General features: G+C 37.9%; 1 protein-coding gene across 36 annotated transcripts in view; it reads right to left on the minus strand.

The window, feature by feature from the left end:
- Positions 1–20,424, minus strand: part of LOC128701616 (phosphatidylinositol 4-phosphate 5-kinase type-1 alpha) — a 573,763-nt gene that overhangs the window by 275,961 nt on the left and 277,378 nt on the right. For 33 of the 36 annotated variants that reach the window (XR_011394183.1, XR_011394184.1, XR_011394182.1 and 30 more), the window contains one exon: positions 3,694–3,801. The exons of the other annotated variants lie outside the window; for them this stretch is intronic. Coding sequence is in view for 28 of the 33 variants with exons in the window: in XM_070101702.1 (XP_069957803.1) it covers positions 3,694–3,801 (108 nt within the window). In the remaining 5 variants the exon portion in view is untranslated. The remainder of the gene's footprint in view (positions 1–3,693; positions 3,802–20,424) is intronic. 36 annotated transcript variants of the gene reach the window in all.

Consider the following 20,424-nt stretch of genomic DNA (forward strand, 5'->3'; position numbering starts at 1 on the left):
TAGCAACAAGAGTGTAGCAAGTAAGCTAAGCGATTGAAAAAGGACAAAACGAAGCGAACTCCTCCAATGTTATTGTTGTTGTTTATAAGGCAACTGACAGCATACATCGCTCTGCCTACCTTTTCCACCTTCAACCTCCACCAGCATCTCTTCTCCAAGGTAAATATGTACATACGCTTTATAAAACCAGTTTATTTCTTTACATTCTCTATTATGTTTTATTATGTTTTTATACAATATTGCTTATTTATAAGTACACTGTTTCAGTGTTTTCCTTACGAAACTAGTAATCTAATACAGTTAGCCTCACAAACGCTCTGTTTTCTCTTATAAGAAGAGCATGGGAAGATATGGTCAGTGTGGGAGTGGGAATGGCCATCACCACTCATCACATGACATATTTTATTCATTCCTAAGTATATATCATGTTTCTGTGATATTTATATTGTTTATTATGTCATATTAGATCAACTGTGATAGATAAATAAGCTGTCGAGTTGATATTAGCGTTACATCGGGAGGCAGGACAAAATATTTCGTCCTGCCTCCCGAGAACAGGAATTCCACTGGAACGGATTAATGGCATTTCAGTTAATTTAAATCAGAAAAACTAATTTGATATATGAGCAAATTGGGTCATGGAACGGATTAACCTCGTAAGTCGAGGTTCCACTGTATTGGTAATGTTTGAAACTTTGTGGGAATGTAAATTAAGCCAAGACTATGTGTACTGAAAATTTTGAAGATTTTACACTTAATTATATACCAAAAATTCCTCAATCTACGTCAAAAAAGTACATGTTTATTACAGTATGTTATTTGGGTCTCGTATGAGATTTTGAATATAAGCAATAACTATAGGCATACCTTGCTAATACGGTGCTCGCTTTAAAAGTTTTTCACTAATATGGCACTTTTCAATAACATTCATGTTTATTATTTTTGGTGACTGCATTGCTCTTAATGTGGTTTTTGGAAATTTTCAAAAAATTCTATTCAGTTTTACATTTGCATCGTTTTTTAGGCCTAGTGCTATTACACACTTAATAAATGATAGTGTAAACATGTTTTTAGGGTTTTGTATACACTGGCAAGTGAAAAAAAGGCTGCGAATCACGTAAAAAGTGATATTCGCTTTAAAGGGGCAGTCTGGAACCTAACCCGCCATATTACTGAGGTATTCCTGTATTTCTACTACAAATTTGCTGTGTGATGTAAATTCAAACATTCTGTGTTTGCATGTGGATGTTGTGAGAAAAGGTTACTGGATGAAACTAACTGACCTAGCAAGTGTACAATTGGTAAATAGACTTAATGCAGTGGAAGGCCTACACTGTGAAGGATGTTTTCAAGAACTTTAATACCTCAAGAATCAAAGTGACTTCTTCCAATACAAATTATGCATGGAAGTCCCATATGAAAGTGCAGTATGGAGTGCAACAGCTTCACCACATTTTCCACAACCCTATGAGAGGTTATAAATAGGATTTATTCCAACATTGTTAAAAGTCCTTCATAGTGTACCAAAGTTTATTTAGGGGAACAAAAAATTTCAAGTTATAATAAAAAATGGAAATTAGGGAAGAAATGGAAGAGAGGAAAGAGGAACAGAAGAGGCCAAAAGAGGATTTACTTATGCCAAATATGAAGTATAGTAAGACCTTATATAATGCAGCAGTTATGTTCCTGAAATTGGGAAGGTAACATTTTGTGAAGGGATTCAGGAAAACTGGTTAGCTGAACTTAGTCCTGGAGATGGGAGGTATAGTGCCTGTACTTTGAAGGAGGGGTAGGGATATTTGCAGTTTGGAGGGGCATCTCAGCTGTAGTATCTGCATACCTCTGACAAGACAGTGATAGAGTGAATGATGGCAAAAGTTTTTTTATTTTTTTTGGGGTCAACTACAGGGCTCTGAGGACCCTACAGGCACCTTGGTAATTAAAAAGAAAAAACATGATGAAGGCCGAAAGACCTAAACTGAAGGTTAAGCGTTAAAATATGATCCACAGTCAGCAACACGTCACATGTTACAAAAAAAAGGAGAGGAGCATCTATAAACAGATGGTTATGGGTGAGATGAGAATAATAAGGGCTTTCTAAAAATATTATAGTGTACTGTAGTGTATAAATAAATTGCAATATCCACGCTGTCCCAAGCCTATACCTGTAATGTTTTCCTAAATAAAGATGAAGATTTTAATTTTTATTTCATCAGCTTTAGTTATAATTTAAAGCATCACAACTGATCAGATTGAAACCCAGGGCCACCCAGGCTCCCCCAAAGTCAAATACAAACTAGTTTTCAGCAATTTTTTTTTCTGTGGGACCCTGGATGCCCCAGTTGATATAGTACCATCCACACCAAAACAGAACACAGCTGTCACATGGTAGTTTCAATGGACACAGGCTGTAACAGAAACTACATGGAAGATCCACTCTGCACCTGACCAAGGGCAGAACCAGCACCAATGTGCATCAAGTCAAAGGAAAAATCCTCCTGCAAGGATATTAGACCTTACACTGCAAACACACACACACACACACAGGCACCACAACAAGCAGGAAAAGCATGCTGGACTAGTCACAAATCCCCTATGCCCAAGCCCATGTGGATTACCATTATTGACAGTCTGGAGAGTAATCCAACCCTGAGAGGTGTTTATGAAAATGCTCTGAATGCTTATAGAGAGAAGGACACTTCACTATGGCACCCTGACTGGTTAATCACAGATGGAGAAGGGACTTCGGCTGTCCATATTAAAGATGTAGCCACACCAGGCTTGGACACCCTTGGAAAAGCCCATAAGCATCACTAGTCTCTTGCAGGCCAGGCAGAACATGTGGCATTAACAGGAAGAACTAAAGCAGATATGAGCAATATCCTCAAACCTACCCAACAGCTGGGTAGATGGGAAGATAGCAGAAAAAGGGTAAAACAAAAGCAGAGTAGCTAGGCTTTGCCACTACAATATCCAAATGATAACTGCAGCTGGTCAGGCATGCATGCCGTACCTAGCACTTGCACAAGCCAGGAAGAGGATAATGCTCTTTAAGTATAGCAAACAGGGCTGTTTTGGGCACAAATTATAACCAAGATCAAACAAGGCCTGAGAAAGGTAGGTATTAGGAGGGAACAAGTGTGACAATTTTAACTCCCCCCCCCCCAGGAGAAAAAAATAACTAAAAAATTTATGAAATTACAAGATTTGCTCAACACCTAAGTGACACAAATTCAAAACTGCAAACTCTTAATAAGATCCTGTCTCCTTTGGTGAGAAATGACTGGCATTAAAAAAAAAAATAATAAAAATAGAAGCCTTAATTTGGCAAATTCTCACTGGAGGTAACATCCCTGGTGTCAAAAACATATACTGTACCCAAAGAATCTTGCTGCATGATATTTACTAGTGATGAGCTTTCATGAATCAAATGATCTACAACACAATTATAAGCTCATGAAAGTGCAACAATTCACACAAAAGTACTTACTAAATGGAAGCAACTGTAAAAAGAACCATGAACATCTACCTTAAAACCAAAAATATTAATACTTTGATAACCACAGTATCATAATATTGTACTAATAACAAGTACAAAACTCTTCATCCATCTGTAATGAAAGTGTGATGCAGAATACTGTGCAAATTTTACACACCATCCAACTGTCATATAATTCAATGTCCATATATTACCTTCTTGACTGTCATGCCCTTCAGCTGTATGCTCAGAGTCTACCTGGGACATAGGCCGTAATATACGCAGGGATGCACCTCTCCGCCGCGATGGCGAATGTCTCAAAGCTGCAAAGCAAATACCAAAGCAAGGGTAACAGGAGAGTAAAGGCAGTAGTGTGTAGCAGTATACTGTATCCAATAAATACTTAAACAATTTGGAGGATTAGCAATATGCATTACAGTATATATCAAAGTTAAAAGCAGCATTACAACTGTCTCTAGATCAATTAAAATATCTGAACTACAAATATTTTCTTTTTCTGTTTTACAATGGAACAAAGCATAATTACGTATGTCTTTTGAACATTTGTCACTGTAAAATTATATGTAGAGTACCTAAATAAACATTGTAATACAAAAGAATGACAAGTGTCTTACGTCAACCTTATTTTAACAGCTAGGCCAATACTTTAGCTCTACCTACACATTACCTCAATGCAAACATTCATTCCATTTATATATTCACCAACACAACCAGAGAAAAAATCTCATTAAAAATTACTAGCATATAAATAACGAATACTAAAATTTCAGTTTGGTAGATCTAATATAAATACAACAAAGAATAAATATATTAACAAGGAGAAAACCTACTGTGCCAGTGAATATTACTAGCTACTAATAGCACCAAGTGAACTATAATTAAAATTTAATTTTTTTGTCTCTGGTTACATCAGCTCTACACCTATGATGGCAGACTCACTCTCTGCTACACCAGAGCATTACAGCATTTTATATACGTGAATGTACATACATTCTGTACATATGTCTACTGTACTCTGTGCTAGTGTGTGTGTGTGTGTATATGCATGCATATACAGGCAGTTAGTGCTTTATGAAGTCTCAGTAAAATTGGGCTCTAATAAAGATGAGATTATGAGGAAAATTTTTAACTACAAATGAATTAATTACTTTCTTGAATTTCTAAAGTTAAATCACTTACTGAAGTGATAGTGACATGCAGTATTCATTTTAGCCATGGAAACAAATTTCCTCCCTAGTATTTATCTTAAAACAGGTGGCACCCAAGATATGACATTAGATAACATTCCATCATGTCTGAAATTATAATTACTACTGCATATTCAAGAAAAGTGCTGAAACAGTAAGGGCCATACAGTGCTTTGTGAATGGGAGGCAATTAAGGTTGATCCAAGGCTGGAGACTGCAGCTGTAATTTCTTTGAACAAGAGCCCTTTACCATCATACATCGCATCCAAACAGTTGAAAAATGGCCACAGAGTGATATGGAAAGCACTGATGTAAAGACTGGAAGCATTCTGAGTATTTTTATCTCTTGATAAAGGAATTTATATTATTTGGTTAAATTTTAGTTCTGTTTACCTTACAAATTATGCCCATTTTTTTCCCCTTGAAAAAGGTGATTTTTCTTTGCAAAAACTTACATCATGGAAGTTCATTCAAAACATAACTCTTCATCAAGCAGGAACTGCCTGTTTGTTATAAATAATGGAACAAAAGAACTCACATGAAGACAGTGACACAGCAATTAATACGAGTACCAAATATTTTAGCCTCACATTGAGCCCCTCTTCAACAGCCTAATAAGCACACAGTACTGTATTGTTCGTCTATTTATTCACCAAGTAAAAATTAGATTTTTGTCATAAGTTGACTCTGTCAGTGGTGCTGTCCATGTGCCATGGCAATAAGCAGGCATCTAAGGACAAGCTGTTGACCCTATAGTGCACCACAGAAGCACTGACTGTTGGCTTACCTATGCTGGATCAGTGGTTCAGATGAAAAAAATGTAGGGAGTGTTTTGATAGTGAAAAAACAATTTTAATTTTGAATTTGTATTTTTAACAAAGGAAAATATTTCCTGACAAGGGTCATGTCCAATTATAACCAGGTCAATGTTTAAGCAACCACTGATTTACCAGAGATAGTTTTCTAAATTATTAAAGTAATCAATACTTATTTTTTCATGTCCTAAAGAGTGAGAGAGAAATAGCTCACAATACCATCGCAAGATATTAGGGTACGTCAAGTGTAGCCACAAGTACCTCCAGGATAAGGGAAGTTATAGTATCAGTTTCTCCTCAACTTGTGATATGTTGAAGTTGGATTTTAATGCAATTACAGCCAAACAATTTTATATATAATAAAGTACTTTTCACAGTATCATAATTATTATTCTTAACATGTTGAAAAACTACTGAAATATCTTTTACATTTTTCAATTTGATAAAATTTACATGCTTACCCACTGTATGATCAGTTGCAGTGTATGCAAGGAACTATATATTGGGTACATCAAGTGTGCTTCCTCTGTTTTTTTTTAATCCAATGCTCACACAACTGACTATTATGTTTGGGTAATACTGTAAAACTTTAATGTGAGCAAGTATTTGTCTTCTTCTTGCATATGTTTTGTGGTAATCATTCAGCAATTTGGCTTGAGTTGCCACTGTGTTGCTTCCATTTTCTGCAATGGCTCTATACAACAGTAACTAATAATAGTTTTTGCTTCAATTTTTTGGCAAAAGCCATTATGGATTGCCAAGCCTTTTAAAATGTGCAATGAGTGTTTATTTTCTAAATGTTGTGGAATGCACATAGAAACAATCTCAAGATTACATCTGACTTGATTAACCTGTCAGATGAAGTAATGAGTTTAATGAATTAGTACCTCTGATTACAAGAATACAGAAAGGGTAACCTGCCCCTTTCTAACACCTAATGATTGAAACTATATTATTCAAATTTCCCAAGTATAAAATAGTCCCCATACCTTTTTTCTAACAGTAAAATGGTTTGATAGTTGGTAACTTACTGCTTCCAAAGTATTCCACATAAAGGCTGGAAAGAACTGGGAGGTATTGTACATCCAGTGTCAGAAATGCATAACTTAGTATGCATAATGAATTTGTCACTTGAAGTGTGAAGTCATTCTGATATTGCACAAGTTTATTTAGAAATTACACTGTTGTTAATTTTAACTCTTGTACAAAATGTCAACATCAAGACTTAACAAATTCATGTTGCTTAGCTAGATGTTTTATTTTTCCTTAGAAATCTTGCCAATGAATAATGTATTTGAGAATTTTTCCCTCACAAAAGGGAAATGTAGCTTGCTTAACCATTAACTAGTTTGAAGAAGAATAATCCTTTACTCAATATTAGCTTCAAGGGAATATTTCCTGGCAAAATTTTGGGAGACCACAAAAATGGGATAGGTTTAGATTGGTAACAGAATTTTTCTAAAACTGCATTATTATATTTTTCTTTTTGGGTTATGTTTCTTACTCTTGTTTCGGAATTTGCACTTTGTAAGTGATTTTGAGTAAGTTTATAAGTCTCCATGTAAAAGAACACAAGAAATCAATTATACACAAAATTGGGAAGCTTCTTCCATTACTGTATGGAGCATACAGTATAATATGTACAGTAAAATCAAAATCATTAAGAGGTTATGACTGCATAATGAAACAACTTAAAAACTGATGGTATAAACATCCTTGCACTGAAGTCACTTGCTTCCAGCACCTAACTTAGGCCCTGCACTCAAGTGAGGGTGGGTTTCTTGCCATTGTATACAAGGTGCTTCCATTAATAAGATCACTAAATCCAGCACCAATAAGCTAAAACTCACAGCTGCCGTTGTCTGCCAGAGGGAGAACAGATGCCTAACCTTGGAAAATATCCACTGATCCTACCAATTTCCCATGCCCCTGCTAAAGAGGCACTATTGAATAGCAATATATATATGGCAAAAATGTGCTTTGTGAATTTTTCCTGAAAAATAAACAAACAGCTAAAGGGCTGGCAGCTGCTCCACATTAGAACAGTCAATACAAGTGGGCCCCGCTTCATAGAGCTTCACTTTATGGTATTTCACTAATACAGCAGTTTTCAATTATACCCATTCTTCATTTATTCAGACTTCCTACAGTAAATATATTCACCACTCACTGTAAGCTAGGATGAAAATATTTTAAGGAAAGTAATGTGTATTGTACGTTCATTTTTTAGGCCTAGCTCTATTGCTTGCTTAATATATTATAGTGTAAACATGTTATCAGGCTTTTATATGCAAGTGAAAGTGAAAAAGAAAAAAAAAAGGCTGTTTCACTTTACAGCAGTAACTCAGAACCTAACCTGCAATATAAGCAGGGCCCTCCTGTACACATTACCATCCCCAATTCCACCCAAACACCTGTTTCTTTTTTTTTCAACTCTCTCTGCTTAGATTTGCCACCACTGAATAGGTCATCTTACAACAAACACTTGTGTCAGGTGATTTCATCTGCTGAATAATTCAACGGCATTCATCAAATCAGTTCATTAAAACAGACAGCAGTTGCCTGCCCTGTCTACCCCATTCACGTGTGTCCAGAAAGACCATTTTGCAGTACAAATGGGATAGTACTGATGTCACTGAACAGTTCATCTTATGACAAAGAATTATAACAGATGATGGACCTTGAGGAACAAACCAGCAGTACGTACTTCATAGTTCACTTACTGAAGAGGGCTTCGATGAGGCTCATACATCAACAACTCTCATTTATCATTATTACTGTCTCCATGTGGGTATGTTTCTGCAACTGATCAGTGTTTCTTATGCTTGTATAGAGATGAAAAAGAAGAGATTACAGAGAAGAAACAGGAGAGACAAGAGAGAGAAAAAGAAAAAGAAAGAAAAGAGAAGAGAAAGAGACAGAAGAGAGAAAAGAGATAGAAAAGACAGGAGAGAGATATGAGAGAGATGTGAGAGAGAGAATGTATATCTGCAATAAATGTCCACCAGCAGGTTCGTTTAAACTTGATAGTATGAATATAAATCAGCAGAAGACTTGAAAATGTCCCCATTACATGCATCAGTTTTAGTGATTGTTACATGCACATGCACCCTGCCACAGGTAAAAAATAATAATAACAATAAATCTATGAAAACTGAATGCACCGACCAAATAAATATCAAAGAGTTAAGAGATGGGAGTAAGAGAATAGGTTAAGAATGCAAAAAAATATTTATGTATCAGGTTTTCACGGACGATCAATATGTTCTATATGCTTTAACCCTTTAACTTTGCATGATGTATATATATGCAGGGGGACTGTTTTGTGCATGATGTATCGAAACATGAATTTATGTGAACCTCAAATTTGCCGTCAGACACTATTTATTCCTCAGTTCAGTTGGTTGGGGGTCCTGCCACCTGGTCCTGCCTAAGAAAATATACAGAGCCAGGTTGGTCCATGCAGCGCTTCATGAAATATAATTATTTTGCAGGACATGTAAACAAGGCGTGTGACATGCCCATTTGTGGATGCTCCTCACTTCACGAAAGTTCAACTTATATTTCAACTTTATGATGGTGTGATAAAACTGTACAAAAAAATTTTTTGTACTGTACAGTACTGTACATTTATTGATAAGATAAACTTATATTCATTTATTTACTTTTCAATACAGGTACTTAGTTACGGCAATTTGTTTATTTATGAATTCAGTGACAGTAGTTATTTATTTACTTGTTTACTTATATGTTCATATTCGACTTACGATATTTTCAACTTACAATGGGTTCATCAGAATGTAACCCCATTGCAAGTCAAGGAAAACCTTATAGTATTTAATTTTTTTATGCATTTGTACACAGCATACATATATTTTTACAATGGTTTTGAGAACACAAGGATATTCAGGACACACAAAAAGTACATTACAGTATGTGTATACCCTTATCCCAAGAAAAATCTAAGAAAATCTAACAATGTGACTTATTTCCATGTCACCAGAAGTATCACACCCTGAATCATTTATAAGTCTTCTTTGTAAACAGTGTCTTGAGGGCACATGCACATTTTGAGCGCATAAAAATACCTTTCATTGTACCTATTTTTTAACCCAGGGTAACCCAAGAGAGCCAAACAATGCGATTTATTTCCATGTTTTGAGAGGTATCACATCCCGAATTAACATTAATATCAAAATATTTCCTTCTACAATATTAGACAACAAAAGCAATCAAAAAAAAAATAAGGGAAAAACAATTATTCATACCAATTTATACTGTACATATTCCATATGGGGCCATGCTGGCCTAAGCATCTTCCCATGTTCTGAATACTACAACACCTTGAAATACATTTAATATCGTAAGAAACCAGTGTGCTCAGAGTTCAACACTGAAAAATGAAAAACAATCATAATCTAGTATCAACAAATTTTAAAGCATATATACTGATAGGCACATTTACATTGCTGTTGCTGACAACTTATCATTTTTCGCTAACTTCAAGCTTTCGGTTGATTTTTGTAGAGAAATTTAAAAAAATGTTAACTTTCAATTAAGCTAATTTTGTTTTTAAACTGTCTCCCACAAAATAAACACACACAAAACACACACACCAAAAAAAAAAAAAAAAAATATGCACACAAAACACACACACACACACCTATGAGTGGTTGTATGGGTGTGGGGTTTCAGGTTCCAATTAATCGCCAAGCTAATTGTGAATGGTCCAACTCTCATAGCACGATAAAGAATAGGCACTCAAATATTCAATAAGGAATAGCAATTGGTAATCCATTGAACAAGGCGAGTAAGTTACTATAAGCTAGGTGGCAGGACAAGCATAAAGGGCAACATTGTAAGTAGGTGCAGGTCAAGTCCCAGGAGGGTGGGGGTCAGGTCACAAGAGGTTGTGGTCAGGCAAGCGACCACTGAGACTCCAACGCACAATTCACCTCCTTTTCAGACACATAATAAACCCACACATAATTCCACACACACACACACACACACACACATACACTCCCCCCCTCCCCCACCAACATCTCACTCCTTCCCCTGATTTTACCCCTCCCTCTTTCACCCTCCCCCTCCCCACCTCTCCTTCCTCCCCCCTCTCCCTCCTCCCTCTCACATTCACCCACTTGCTTCTCCCTCCTTCCCACACCCCATATTTCCCCCTAAATCCCCCTCCCCACCCCTCTCCCCCATAGCTACAGTTCCTCCTCTACCTCCCCCCCCCACTCTGACAAACACACCACTAACCTAACACACAGAATTACATAGGTTTCCCACTCTGAGGCAATCAAAATAAAACAAAAAATGGGTTGCCAGAGAGCAGGAAGGAAAACCAAGGGACAGGAGGAGGAATCTGCAAAGGAAAATTGGGTAGCAGAGCTCATAAAAAGGGAACATGAATGGGAAAAGAAACTAGAACTTAGCATGAGAATGGAAGAGAGATATGGAAAGCATGAAGTGGGAGGTGCAAGTCAAAGCAGCAGAGGCTAGGATACAGAGTTTAGAAGAGGAAATGAAAAATCTGAAACAGCCTAAAGAACTAAAGAACATTTTGGGATTGACATCAGAGACTGCTACCTCAGTCACAAATAAGGGGACTGTAGGGAAAGAAGGAACAAAACTGCATGAGGAAGCTCTATCAGAGGAGACTAGTAAATTAAAGAGCTAAGCTATATGTGGAGGCCCTAACAGACCACAGCAGAGCCCAGGGAAAGCCGAGAAGGGAAAATGACGGGTCACTGAGCCCAAGTACATTAGCTAGTGAAACTGAAGAAAGGAATGCTGCAATGGAGGAAATTAAATTGAATGAGTGGATACACAAGGATATGCAGTGAGAGAATGAAAGGGAGAGGTCAGTCTTTGTGTATGGGCTCCAAGAAGCTGAAGGGGAAACATATGAAGCAAGAAAACAAGGGAAAAAAAAAAGAAATTGAAAGCATCATAAAAGCAACAGGAGAAGACGACATGACCCAGCTGGAAAATTTTTGGAGAATAGGGGGGTTTGCAAAAAAAAAAGAACCCGACCAGTGAAAGTGACCTTCAAGGCAGAATCGACTCGGAACAGGATCCTGCAGGAGAAAGCACGATTGAGGGACATGCCGGCATACAGGAAGGTGTATCTCAACCGCCACAGAACACAAGAAGAAAGGCAGAAACTGAGAGAGATGGTACAAAGGCGAAAGGAGGAAAGAGAGGGGATGGAGGAGACAGACAGGAGATCCCAGACCCTGGAAGAAGATCAAATACAGCCTCCCTCAACTTCCTATAGAAGCCCCTCAACCAGGTCGACCCCAGTGCAACCAAACACTCTAAACCAAAACACCCATGACTTATCCAATGCCCCCACCCACTGCATTACAAACTCCACCCCCACAGCAACCACCCATAGTTCCTTATCAGGTCTCCCACTTCCCCAACCCCAATATACCTCCCAGACCACAGTCTTAAAAAAGAAGTTGAAGGTGTGGTATACAAATGCAGATGGAATAACAAATAAGTATGAGGAGTGGCATGAAAGAATCAAGGAGACATCCCCAGACATAATAGCACTCACAGAAACAAAACTCACCAGAATAATAACAGATTCAATCTTTCCATCCGGATATCAAATCATCAGGAAAGACAGAGGGAGGAGAGGGGGAGGAGGAGTTGCACTGCTCATTAAAAACCAGTGGGGTTTTGAGAAAATGGAAGGAATGGATGGCACGAGCAAAAGGGACTACTTAGTAGGAACAATCCAGTCTGAGGGACATAATGTGATAATTGCAGTAATGTACAACCCACCATAGAACTGCAGGAGGCCAAGAGAAGAATACGATGAGAGCAAAAGAGCAATGGTCGACACACTAGCCGAGGTGGCCAGGACAGCACACATGGGGGGAGCAAAGTTACTAGTTATGGGTGATTTCAACCACAAGGAGATTGACTGGGAAAACCTGGAGCCCCATGGGCGTCCCGAAACATAGAGAACCAAGATGATGGATGTGGTACTGGAAAACCTCATGCATCAACATGTTAGACACACTACCAGAGAGAGAGAGGAGAGGATGAACCAGCAAGACTGGACCTTGTATTCACCTTGAGTAGTTCGGACATCGAGGATATCATGTATGAGAGGCCCCTGGGAGCTAGTGATCATGTGGTTCTGTGCTTCGACTACATAGTTGAGCTTCAAGTGGAGAGAGTAGCAGGAATAGGTTGGGAAAAACCAAACTACAAAAGGGGGAACTACTCAGGAATAAGGAACTTCCTGCAAGATATTCAGTGGGAGAGGGAACTGACAGGAAGACCAGTACAAGAAATGATGGACTATGTGGCAACAAAATGCAAGGAGGCAGAGGAGAGGTTTGTTCCCAAGGGAAACAGAAATAATGGGAAAAACAGAATGAGTCCTTGGTTCACCCAAAGGTGTAGAAAGGCAAAAACTAGGTGTACTAGAGAATGGAAAAGGTACAGAAGACAGACAACTCAGGAAAATAAAGAGATTAGCCGAAGAGCCAGAAACGAATATGCACAGTGCACAGAAAAGAAGGGAGGCTCAGCGACAATATGAAAATGACATAGCATCGAAAGTCAAGTCTGACCCGAAGCTGTTGTATAGTCACATCAGGAGGAAAACAACAGTCAAGGACCAGGTAATCAGACTGAGGAAGGGAGATGGGGAGTTCACAAGAAACGACCGAGAGGTATGTCAGGAGCTCAACACGAGATTTAAAGAAGTATTTACAGTGGAAACCAGTAGGACTCCAGGAAATCAGAACAGGGGGGTACACTAGCAAGTGCTGGATGAGGTACATATAACCAAGGAGGAGGTGAAGAAGTTGCTATGCGAACTTGACACCTCAAAGGCGGTGGGACCAGACAACATCTCTCCGTGGGTCCTTAAAGAGGGAGCAGAGATACTGTGTGTGCCATTAACAAAGATCTTCAACACATCAATTGAAACTGGACAACTCCCTGAGGTATGGAAGATGGCAAATGTAGTCCCAATATTTAAAAAGGGAGACAGACATGAGGCACTAAACTACAGACCTGTATCACTAACGTGTATAGTACGCAAAGTCATGGAGATCATCAGGAGGGGAGTGGTGGAGCACCTGGAAAGAAACAAGTGTATAATTGACAACCAGCACTGTTTCAGAGAAGGAAAATCCTGTGTCACAAACCTACTGGAGTTTTATGACAAGGTGACAGAAGTAAGACAAGAGAGAGAGGGGTGGATCGACTGCATTTTTTTGGACTGCAAGAAGGCCTTCGACACAGTTCCTCACAAGAGGTTACTGCAAAAGCTAGAGGAAAGGCACTGCAATCGATCAGAAAATACCTGACAGGGAGGCAACAATGAGCCATGGTACGTGACGAGGTGTCAGAGTGGGCGCCTGTGGCAAGCGGGGTTCCACAGGGGTCAGTCCTAGGACCTGTGCTGTTCTTGGTATATGTGAATGACATAACGGAAGGGATAGACTCAGAAGTGTCCTTGTTTGCAGATGATGTGAAGTTAATGAGAAGAATCAAATCGGATGAGGATCAGGCAGGACTACAAAGAGACCTGGACAGACTACAAGCCTGGTCCAGCAACTGGCTCCTTGAGTTTAACCCTGCCAAATGCAAAGTCATGAAGACTGGGGAAGGGCAAAGAAGACCACAGACACAATAAGTTTAGATGGCCAAAGACTGCAAACCTCACTCAAGGACAAAGATCTGGGGGTGTGTATAACACCAAGCATATCTCCTGAGGCGCACATCAATCAGATAACTGCTGCAGCATACAGGCGCCTGGCAAACCTACGGATAGCGTTCTGATACCCCAGTAAGGATTCGTTCAAGATTCTGTATACCATTTACGTCAGGCCCATACTGGAGTATGCAGCACCAGTTTGGAATCCACACCTAGTCAAGCACGTCAAGAAATTAGAGAAAGTGCAAAGGTTTGCAACACTACTAGTCCCAGAGCTAAGGGGATTATCCTACGAAGAAAGGTTGAGGGAAATCGGCCTGACAACACTGGAGGACAGGAGGGTCAGGGGAGACATGATAACGGCATATAAAATACGGCGTGGAATAGACAAGGTGGACAAAGACGGGATGTTCCATAGAAGGGACACAGACACAAGAGGTAACAATTGGAAGTTGAAGACTCAGATGAATCAAAGGGATGTTAGGAAGTATTTCTTCAGTCATAGAGTAGTCAGGCCGTGGAATAGCCTATAAAGTGACGTAGTGGAGGCGGGAACCATACACAGTTTTAAGGCAAGGTATGATAAAGCCCATGGGGCAGGGAAAGAGAGGACCTAGTAGCAATCAGCGAAGAGGCGGGGCCAGGAGCTATGACTCAACCCCTGCAACCACAAATAGGTGAGTACAAATAGGTGCGTACACACACACACACACACACACACACACACACACACACACACACACACACACACACACACACAATATATCAATTTCCAGGTATGCCACAGTTAAGGGGTTAAAGACAGCAGAAGTTAAAAAATATAATGAGTAGATGTAACTAGTAATTATTATTATATTCACGGGGATGTGTTAAGCCCCAAGGAGTCATTAAGCGACTGGGAATGGAAACAATCAGGTTTGATCCAAAGAGAGAGTGGAGTACCTCCATTTTTTAATATCTGGTTCCCTTCACTATTATCAAGGCACTCCCAAATGAAAAATGTATAAAGTGAAATGCAAAATAACCTTGAAAGTATGCAGTCAGTAAACAACATAACATCCAAATACAATGGGACTTCAACCTTGCACAGATATGTGAGGTGCAAAGAAAAAAGAATGATCCCAAAGAAAACAATGGTCTCAAAGACAACAATGTTCTCTAAGAAAACAGAGTGGTCCCAAAGAAAACAGAATGGTCATAAAGAAAACAATGGTCCCAAACAAAATAGAATAGTCCCAAAGAAAACAGAACAGCCCCAAAACAGTGATACTAAAGAAAACAGAATGGTCCCTCAAAAACAATGATACCAAAGAAAATAGAATGGTCCCCAAAAAACAATGGTACCAAAGAAAAAAATGGTACTAAAGAAAACAAAATGGTCCCAAAGAAAAATCTAGAAAAAATATTTGTACCAGCAAAACTGTATTTTAAAAGTGTTCACTTGGTGTTGTCCTGCATTTAGTCTGACTCGTGTGTTTCGTTAATGAAACCAAAGGAAGGGGGAAGGGTAGGAAGAAGGAAGCAAGGTGGAAGGAGGGAGGGAGAAGGAAGAGAAGAGGAAGGGGAAAGAGAAGAGGATGGGAGAGAGAGACAAAATTGAGGGGGAAAGGATAGGGGACAAATGGAGAGGGAGAATAGGGAATGAAGAGGAGAGGGGACAAATGGAAAGGGGGAATGAAGAGGAGGGGGGACAAATGGAGAGGGAGAATGGGGAATGAAGAGGAGGGGGGGCAAATGGAGAGGGAGAATGAGGAATGAAGAGGTGGGGGGGGAGAGACTGTTATGTATAGCTTCAATGTCACCATATGTTTAGTACGGTTTCCTTAGTGTGTATGACCAATACTGCATTTTTGCATGGAAAGGTAAAATAAACAATATCATCATCTAGTGGCCAGCTCTGATACTTTTGTTTGCCAATACATGCCAAGGAGTCGCAATGAGATATCCATAACTGAATTCTGGCAAGAGCTGAATTCAGGTACCATGTTGTTTACTGGACTATGGAATTTAAAATTAGTTTACATGTAAATAAATTAATTATGTGCGCTTGCACACGCACATATATAATGCAAATTATTGTGTAGGTACTTAAGGGGCAGATCAGTTCCCTTGTTTTCTAATAATGTTATTTTTCCCCTATAATCTACCTTGTCCATAATTACTATTGCATTTGCTTTGTCTGCTTTCATAAGGTGAAGTCTAGGATCTTTCCTAAATTCACAAATTCAGGAAAGATCCCAGACTTCACCTTACGAAAGCAGATAAAGCAAATGTGATAATAATTACTGACAAGGTAGATTATAGGAGAATAATAAACACCATATTAGGAGACAGGGAAACTCAAGCACCTCTTAACTGACAGAAAGCACATCATATGTGAGAAATGGTTTAGAAAAGTGACAAGTTGAAGAATGAGACATGCAACATACGGAAATCTTTATTGAGGGAATGTTTTGCCACACAGTGGCTTCATCAATCCATCAATCCAACAATTTATACCGTTCTTTGTACTGGACTGATGAAGCCACTGTGTGGCAAAATGTTTCTTCAATAAACATTTCAATATGTTGCATAAGTCACTAATTCTTCAACACACTATATGCATGATGGCATACTAAAACTGTCTGGTTAATTCAAGAAGTTGAATATTTCACAGTAAAAAGTAACAATACATTTAAAGATATTCATTAACATCTCTGATATTGTTATATTACTAAAAGTTACAAAACAAATAAGAAATCATTTTATTTACTATGGCATCCTTTGTTTTAGTGTCATAAATGACGTTTTAAATTATTTGGCTGTTTTATAAATACTCGTTGAGAGAACTTAAGTGTTAAAGAAATAGAAAATAATGGATAGAAATATCTAAGAAGAAAAGATTAACTGGCAGGTTTTAGTGACAATACACACACGCACAAAAAAAAAGACTGTTGCAAACATGGGAAGATCCAAATAAAGAATATCTAATATAGATCATTCTACATGAGGTCAACCCCTATACAAGACATTTATAGCACAGTGAAAACCACAGAAATATAGTTTGCTATTATAAATTCATATGAATGAAAGGTTGTCTAAATACTGTACAGGAAATACAAAGAACCATCTTTGAAATACACTGTCCTACACATGCAATGCATACCATAAGTGTTGGCACACTTAAAATGCTGCAAAGAAATACTTAATTTATATTTTGTAAAACATTAACCACCATACATACTCTATTCAAAGTCCATGCCATATCACAAAGCGACCAATACAACTGAAATGATGGATGAGTGACCCATCATTACCCCTCTAGCTTCCACAATACCAAAAACAGAAGTAACAATGAAACAACATGTGATGTGTGAAGGTGCACTTGTTTGTTTTTATTCATCTCCATGTGAGATCTAAGTGTTAAAAGTTGCAAGTAATAAACAGGTAAATCCCACAAGACAAAAAATCAGAGTGGAAAAGAATTGTTTATTTCAGCCTTAATCTGAGACATTCTTCAGCAGATCTCCAATTCTGAAATATACTGATCTCATCAAACTCCATCTTCCATCCATGTGGGATTTAACTGCTCACTAATCAGTGTTTATGACACTTATAATGTAGCTGGTACATAATATTGTGTGGGCGGCAAGTGTGCATGCACATTCCAGTCATCCAGAGTATACTGCATAGGAGGGACCCATGGACACAAATCCATCTATATTGCAATATAATCTGAATCAGAGATCAGTTAGTAGCTTACTTCACCTTTTGTTTGCTTTTCAATGGGCCAAATCCATCTGTTACTTAAATCTAAGCATGAGAAGGTAAGAGGTTAAACTCCCATTGTCTCATCACACACATTACTAATATTTTACTAGACAACAATTCTCTCCTGATTATAAAAAAAAAATATTAAAAGTTCAATAACAATTGATTTAATTAATATAATATTTATTAAAGTTTGAAACCCACTTCAAAGGCAAGACAGTCTATAAAAAAAAAAAAAATAAATGGCCCTTTTGAAAAACCTCAAAATGGGTGAATTATACAGTTAGGTTTGAAACACAAGCATATAAGCATAACACAAGGCAGATGTTATAAATATAATGAAAGATTAAGAAAGAACAGAATAAGCTGACACAGTATAGGAAAGAAAATGTGCAACTTCTATAAAACTGAATGATACATAAAGGAAAGTTATAATATACACATTAATGTTTTTTATCACTACTAGACAATGACATGCTAAAGAATATAATCAAGGAATATTTAACCATAAAACCTATATATATGCATTAGGTCTGTACTTAAACAGATGATGCAGAGGCCTAATCTTATCATAAAAGGAAGAAACTGCATTGATTTGTAAATTTTCTCTTGTAATCACCCACATCAAGAAACGTATTTTCACATACCCTCTGTATTGTAGCAAAAAAACACTAAATCTATGTGGGTTTAGAGGTTCTTTGGAAACCACTAAACCCATACATGTCATACTACACCTAGAAAGGGACAGCAACTGGGTTTGATCAGAGGAAGAGAATTTTTTTTTAACACATCAACAGTTATTTTTATATAGCCGAACTTGAGTTCTGGAAATGGGAAGTATAATGCCTGCACTTTAAAGGAGGGGTTTGGATATTGGCAGTTTGGAGGGATGTGTAATAGGACGGTATATATATAATTGGGGCCCTGATATTACATATATTCTATAGGGAGTTTATTATATTATTTCAGGTCACTTTTTATATTGTATCTTTATATATCCTAGGTAGTAGGTTGGTAGACAGCAACTGCCCAGGGAGGTACTACCGTCCTGCCAAGCGAGTGGAAAACAAAAGCCTGTAATTGTTTTACATGATGGTAGGATTGCTGGTGTCTTTTTATTCTGTCTCATACACATGCAAGATTTCAGGTACATCTTGCTACTTCTATTTACACTTAGGTCACACTTCACATACATGTACAAGCATATATACACGCACCCCTCTGGGTTTTCTTCTGTTTTCTTTCTAGTTCTTGTTCTTGTTTATTTCCTCTTACCTCCATGGGGAAGTAAAACAGAATTCTTCCTCTGTAAGCCATGCGTGTTGTAAGAGGCAACTAAAATGCCAGGAGCAAGGGGCTATTAACCCCTTCTTCTGTATATATTACTAAATGTAAAAGGAGAAACTTTTGTTTTTCCTTTTGGGCCACCCCGCCTCGGTGGGATACGGCCGGTGTGTTGAAAGAAAGAAAGATCTTTATATATGCTTCTAAACTGTTGTATCTGGGCACCTCTGCAGAAACAGTGATTATGTATGAGTGAGGTGAAAGTTTTTTCGTTTTAGGGATTTTTTTTCTTTTTTTTTTTAGGAGTCACCCTGCCTAGGTGGGAGACAGCCAACTTGTTGAAGAAGAAAAAAAAATCAACAGTTTCCCACCAGGGCAGAGTAACCCAAAAAAGAAGAAACGCCTTCATCATTACTCGCCCTATCACTGCCTTGCCAGAGGCATACCGATACTACAGTTAAAACACTGCCACTTATCTCCACCTCTCATTCAGAATGGAGGAAGGGAAGTGTAGTTTCAATTTCTCAGAGCAAGACCACCTCTCCCTTGAAAGGTGAAAACCTTTATACAAATTCCCAGTGTTATGTTAAAAATATTTAACATTCTAGTTCTTCTATCTCTCTCTCTCCCTTTAATCCTTATTGGCACTTTATACAGTACTTATGTTATCTTATTACTAGTATCATTATTCTGATTATGATATAAGCAAGCTCTAAACAATTATCAGCGCCCTCTCAAACATCTGGTAAACATATAAATGCTTACTATTTCCTGTTTCTGTAACTAACCCTTTCACTGCATCATTAGATTTTAAGGGAGGTTCCCAATAAAAGTCAGTTTTTAAAAAAAAAAAAATTGTGTTCACATGACATCTTATTTTCAAATTAGAAGAACCCATAAAGTTCCAATGAAAAATTTTCATTGAGGTCATTATTAGATAAATTAAAAAAAAAAAAAAGGAAAAACTTAATATGTTGTAGAACTCAAATGGGGCCGCAATAATATAATTCAATTATAGTCGAGTCCTGAGCAATATGCATCCCAGTAACATTTTTTCAATAAAAATATAGCAAAAATTGTATTATACTCAACTTCAAGTTACATGGGAGGAAGACTGGTATAATATCCCATATTATTTTTTTAAATACACTACCTAACAGAATACTCCATTCGACTGAATGTACAGCAATGCAA

The sequence above is a fragment of the Cherax quadricarinatus genome, chromosome 78 (genome assembly GCF_038502225.1).
Source record: "Cherax quadricarinatus isolate ZL_2023a chromosome 78, ASM3850222v1, whole genome shotgun sequence".
NCBI classification, from domain to species: Eukaryota; Metazoa; Arthropoda; class Malacostraca; order Decapoda; family Parastacidae; genus Cherax; species Cherax quadricarinatus.